The following is a 5,482-nucleotide window of genomic DNA, read 5'->3' as shown; positions in this document are numbered from 1 at the left end:
AGACAAAAAGACCCCATAAGCTTCATGAAACTTCATGGTGTAAAATGGTATCACAGTGGACTCAATTGTGTTATAAAAATAAATACACCCACACACTAGTTAAACATTTTGGCTGTGGTCCTTATGTGGCCCATGGCTTCCTTAGGGCCTACATTTGATGTAAAACAATTAGTGGTGGGCTAAATTAAACAATTAAATAACAACCATTTTATAAATTTAATTGTTTAAGGACTGAATCCATGAACAGGTATGAGTGTAAACCTATGTTTCTGTATTTATATCTGTGCTAGATTTTTGCTAGATTTACATATTAGTTCAAACCCACATTGTAAAAGCTATAATGTTAAATGTTTAAAGCCTTTAGTTTATACAATAAACAAGTTTATACAATAATGTCCCAACGTGGTTTTATTTTGTGTATATATATATATATATTTCAAAGTTGTTAAGAAAATCACTTAAGAAGTGAACACACATAGGTACACGTGAACCCCAAATTATCATCTTATTTAATGTGGACTTGCACAAAGTGTCCTGACAACAATAGACACAGGGAGAACCAGAGGTGGAGTTTGTGCTGGGAGTTGCTGTTGTGACTTATTTACATACTTCAATAATGTCATGCCCTCGTTCGCACCCCCCATTTAACCATTGGTAAATTTGACCCAGAATACATTAACATTTTTATGGCCTTTTACACAACACCAACAACGCCAACAGCCTAACTGAAAACAACATATCATTGAAACAAAGACCATTTCTGAACAGCTCGGTGGAAGCGTGTTCAATACTATACTGCAGCCTGTTGGTCATGTGGAGCATAGCAGCCTATGTTGACCAGCCTCACTACACAAGCATAAAGGTTTCTAGGAATCGTTGTAGTTTATTTCTTAAGTAGATACAACTTTCGTGGATCATTATTCCTGTTTTATGATTTTCTTTTGCTCATATTTGAGCTCAGTCAATTCTCATTGTTTATTCATCTGTAAGATTATATTTTTTCCAGACATTTTATCCTTTTTGTTATTTTTATATATATATAAACTTTTAAACTTTTGTTCCCATAAACCTTACTCATGTCTAACATGCAAGTCAGTGATTGGACCCTAGCTGACATGTGACCCATAGTCGTTCACTTATTACCTGGAACCGCCAACTACTCCATAGCTGGGTGTAAACCGTGAAGGTTACAGGTCGGATGTCAGTCTTGGACTAAAAGCTGAACAAATTTAAGATTAATTTATTTCACTTAGTTTTGTTTTTCCTGTGGCAATGATGACAAAAAGGCAGTTGATATGGAATTACTTATTTTTGATCATCACAGGTAAGATTTAAGCTTCATTTCTCATTTTCTAAGAAGCCCCGCCACACCTTGGTGAGATTATTACACATGTTAATCATTAATCTAACGACTTTGTTACTCAAACAGAAGTTGGATTCAGATTTTACTTAAACAAAAAATATAAAAGTATATAAAATAAGTAATGATGTTTTTACAATTTCAAATGACATATAATATATATATATATGTTTACCTTTATTTCTAAAAGCAATACAGATATAAATACTGTAAATGAAATATGTTACTTTAGACATATATCTTCTTCTTCTTCTTCTTCTTCTTTTTCTTTCGGCTTTGTCCCTTTTTTTTTTCAGGGGTTACCACAGCAGATCATTGATTTCCATCTCTCCCTGTTCTCTGTATCTTCTACTCTGACTCCAACTATCTGCATGTCCTCCCTCACTGCATCCATATATCTCCTCTTTGGCCGTCCTCTCTTTCTCCTACCTGGTAGCTCCATCTCTACCATTCTTCTACCGATGTATCCACTGTCCCTCCTCTGCACATGTCCAAACCAACTTTACTTGTACTTGTGGTGTCTTTTCAAAGTAAAAAAAATCTGAATGTGAGAACATGTTTATTTCTTTATTATTATTATTATTCATTGAAGTTTTATGTTTTTTGGAGAAATAATTTCCCCTGCTTTATTTTGATAATCAAGTGTTACTTTGACTTTTCTTTCAGTATTGCCCTGCTGCTGGGGTATGCAGGTTTCAATTGAACAGAGGGAGTATGAGGTCGCAAGTGGAGGTGATATTACTTTAACCTGTTCCTTCGTCCCAGCCAAACCAGATATCACAACACTTATACTTAAATGGGATGTTGATCCTGTCAACATAGATGAACCTTTGGTGAGAGGTCAACTTGCATCTTAAAGTGTACTTTATTTAATCAAAATTTATGATAATTTGGTTTTTCTTCCAAACTTAGTTTATCGTGTGTAAATACAGATGAAATCAACCTGTGGGTTTATAACCAGTCATGTAGCTATAGTTTTACCTTTAACATTAAACAGCTATTTTTTTTATCTCCTGGAGCATTTAAAGAAGAGACTTAAAACCTACTGCATATGTCTACCTATAAGAACCCCCAAAACATATAATTCTAATTCTACTTTTGTGGCAATTTGGTATTTTTCTGTCATTTTTTATTTAGGAATGGACAAGTGTTCAAGGACAGGTTTTCAAGAAAAAGTGTAAGCCTTTGTAATTAATGAGGAGCACATATAATCAGCTGAATCATTAAGATTAGAAAACTGAGACATCTAAAGTAATATGTTCTCAGGACTAACCTTATAATGCCATAATTTGGCATGATGAGACAAGGCCAAGAGTGGCAGAGAATTACATGAGGGTGTTGTTGGATATGCATATGGACAACAATTTTAAAGGGTAGACAGGTTCAGGTTAATGATAGAGGTTGGTTGAGTTCTAGCGTAGGTATTTAGCCAACTTCAATCAGAGACTAAACACCAAATTATTAACAGCAATCCAGTGGAATTGAAAAAGCGTCTTACATAAAACATAAATCAATCCAGTCCAATTGTCTTTTTCTAACTACAGTATTAATGATAGAATGGCTTAGGTGACTGAGAACCTACAGACAAGACTGAAGGTTTATTTTATAAGTTAAGAATTTTTGGACATAATAATAATAATTGAGTACCTTATTCATTCCACAATGGGAAAATTTACATTTTGACAACCAACCACAACCACAGGAGGCGCCATTAAGTGTGAAGTTGTAAGCAAGCAGATATATGTTACACAAAAACTTAAAAAGAAATAAAGCTAAAACGATAAACCTCATCACCAAGTTTTGTTTTATGTCTGCAGAAACCTGTGGCCACCTACTTCCTCAACAATCCAGTTAACATTGCACCAGGATATGAAGGCAGAGCTACTCTGGAGGTTGATCTCATCCAGCGTGTGAGCAAGCTCCATCTGAAACAGGTTACAGTAAGTGACAGTCGCCGGTTCCAGTGCAGTGTCGTGATATTAGACGATGATGAGGGAACAACAGCTGCCTCCACCTCACTGTTGGTTCTGGGTGAGATTTAACTATAAATATGGATTTGATCTAATTATTTAAAATAACTCTCTCTATATAGTTATCTTTCACTTGACATTTTTGTGTTTTTCTTCCAGTGCCTCCATCTGTGCCACTCTGCAGGCTTCAGGGAAGAGCAGAATACTGGCAGGACATCAGTCTCACCTGTGTATCTGAGGACGGATCTCCAAAACCCACATATGTATGGAAGAGCTACAGTGTTCAAAACATCCCCAGATCTTTTCCCCCTAAGACAACTGAAAGTACGTCTCTAACATATACATGTCTTTAAATGTTGCTCAATGGAGACAAAATTTTAAAAAAAATTCATGTTGCAGAGGATGGAGTTCTGTCTCTCTTCAACATTTCACGGGAAACATCTGGATTTTTTGTTTGCACATCGACAAATCGAATTGGTTCTAATAATTGCAACTTTACTTTGGCTGTGGTGCCAGGTGAGTGAAACAGTAAAACATGTAGATATGTTTTCTTTGCATTGCGTAGTTCTGCTAAATTACTCTGAACTTTAATGCCTAATACTAGATGACAGAGCAAGATTTAGGTGATGCTTTAGAGTAAACCCTTGGATGGGAAATATTTAAGGGCAGCTGCAAAGTGTGAACTGTCTTCTTTTTATTTTAATTTCTTCATAGGAGGCATGAATGAAGCCAACATGGGAGCAATCATTGGGGGAGTAATTGCTTGCGTGGTAGTTTTGGGGATCATCATTTTTGTTTGCTGCCGAAGAAGGAATAAAAAGGCTAAGTATGCTGAGGGGTATGTAAGAAATGTTCTTAATGCAACTATATCTGCTTTATATAAAATGGAAAAAAAAGTTGATTGTTACTGTTTGTGTATTGTAGTGCTGCTGGACAAGTGCAGTTTTACGAGAAAGATGCCCCCGAAGTTGAAGAGCAGCTTTCACAGAGCATGACCAAGCAGGGAACGCAGAATGAGAATCAAGATTCTCCAAAATCTGGACACAAATTTGATGATGACCAACAAAGTAACAGTAGCAGTAAAGATAGGGTTGGTGGCAAAGGTGGTGATACCAATTCCCAACATTACAGAGATGATCAGCGGGATCAATACCGCAGGAGCCGTGACCACCTAGACGAACAGCGGGATCGTTATGGTGGTAGTCGTGACAGGCTCGATGAGCAAAGTGATCGTTATCACGGCAACAGAGTTGAGGAAAAACACAATCATTACAGAGGCAGCCGTGACAGACTTGATGACCAACGGGATAATTACCGTAGCAGCCGAGACCGGCTTGATGACCCTCGTGACAATTACCGTGGCAGTCGCGATAGACTAGACGATCAACGCAATTATTATCGTGGCAGCCGTGATCAACTTGACGATAAAAGCGATCGTTACGGTGGTTATCGTGACCCTTATGATGACCAGCGGGATCGTTACAGAGGTAGCCGTGATCGTCTTAACTACCGTGATGATGAATATAGAGACTAAAAGAGATAACTTTGAGTTACTGGCGCCATCTTTTTCTGATGCACATGATTTTACATACGTACTTTGTTCAAAAAGGCTAGTTAAATGACCTATTTCATATCATGGCTTTGTTTTATGTCTTTTCTTAAATGAAGTTGTAAACAGCAATACAATGATTTGGTTTACATCCACTTTTTTTTAAACTTGGCTTTAGAAAAAATCAAAAGTCATTGTCTTATATTGTCTAAACTAGAGATAGTGAAAGTCACGAGGACTTAAAACGCCAGTTTATACCAAATCATTATCATTTTAGTAGTTTGAATGGAAATGTGTCTGGTTTGGACTATTTCTGGTTAGTTAGCCATAATTGTCATGCTTTAAAATTGAGATGAAATGTGACTGACTCAATCAATGTATTGTATTTTAGACTTAAGACTGTTTGTACCATATCTATTTTATATGGTCTGTTGCTCAAACAAAATTATTTCAATAAAAGTGTAATAATTGTTGTAATAAAAGTTTTGTTTGTTTTTGTGAAACATAATGCAACTCTAAAAGTAAAGGTTGAAGCTTTGGGAGAATGTCCAGAGGTAGTGGGTTTTGGTCATATAATAGTGATCATTCTAGTGAAGGTACTGT

The 5,482-nt window shown here is 36.3% G+C and overlaps 1 protein-coding gene across 1 annotated transcript; it reads left to right on the top strand.

Annotated features, from left to right (window-relative positions):
* Window positions 1-496: 496 nt before the first annotated feature.
* On the top strand, window positions 497-5,356 carry LOC107989766 (cell surface A33 antigen). The gene is made up of 7 exons (XM_017039728.2): window positions 497-1,324; window positions 2,027-2,193; window positions 3,178-3,391; window positions 3,490-3,654; window positions 3,730-3,846; window positions 4,045-4,168; window positions 4,255-5,356. Exons 1-7 carry the CDS (start codon window positions 1,273-1,275, stop codon window positions 4,862-4,864), a joined length of 1,449 nt encoding a protein of 482 aa, XP_016895217.1. The 5' UTR covers window positions 497-1,272; the 3' UTR covers window positions 4,865-5,356.
* The last annotated feature ends 126 nt before the right edge of the window (window positions 5,357-5,482 follow it).

This window comes from Cynoglossus semilaevis, chromosome 16, assembly GCF_000523025.1.
Source record: "Cynoglossus semilaevis isolate Cse_v1.0 chromosome 16, Cse_v1.0, whole genome shotgun sequence".
Lineage (NCBI taxonomy): Eukaryota > Metazoa > Chordata > Actinopteri > Pleuronectiformes > Cynoglossidae > Cynoglossus > Cynoglossus semilaevis.
This window is presented reverse-complemented; position numbering and strand designations above follow the sequence as displayed.

Coding starts and splice junctions, on each gene's coding strand:
- LOC107989766 (XM_017039728.2), top strand. CDS start 1,273: ATGATGACAAAAAGGCAGTTGATATGGAATTACTTATTTTTGATCATC. Junction 2,194..3,177: donor TCAACATAGATGAACCTTTG/GTGAGAGGTCAA, acceptor TTATGTCTGCAG/AAACCTGTGGCCACCTACTT. Junction 4,169..4,254: donor AAGGCTAAGTATGCTGAGGG/GTATGTAAGAAA, acceptor TGTGTATTGTAG/TGCTGCTGGACAAGTGCAGT.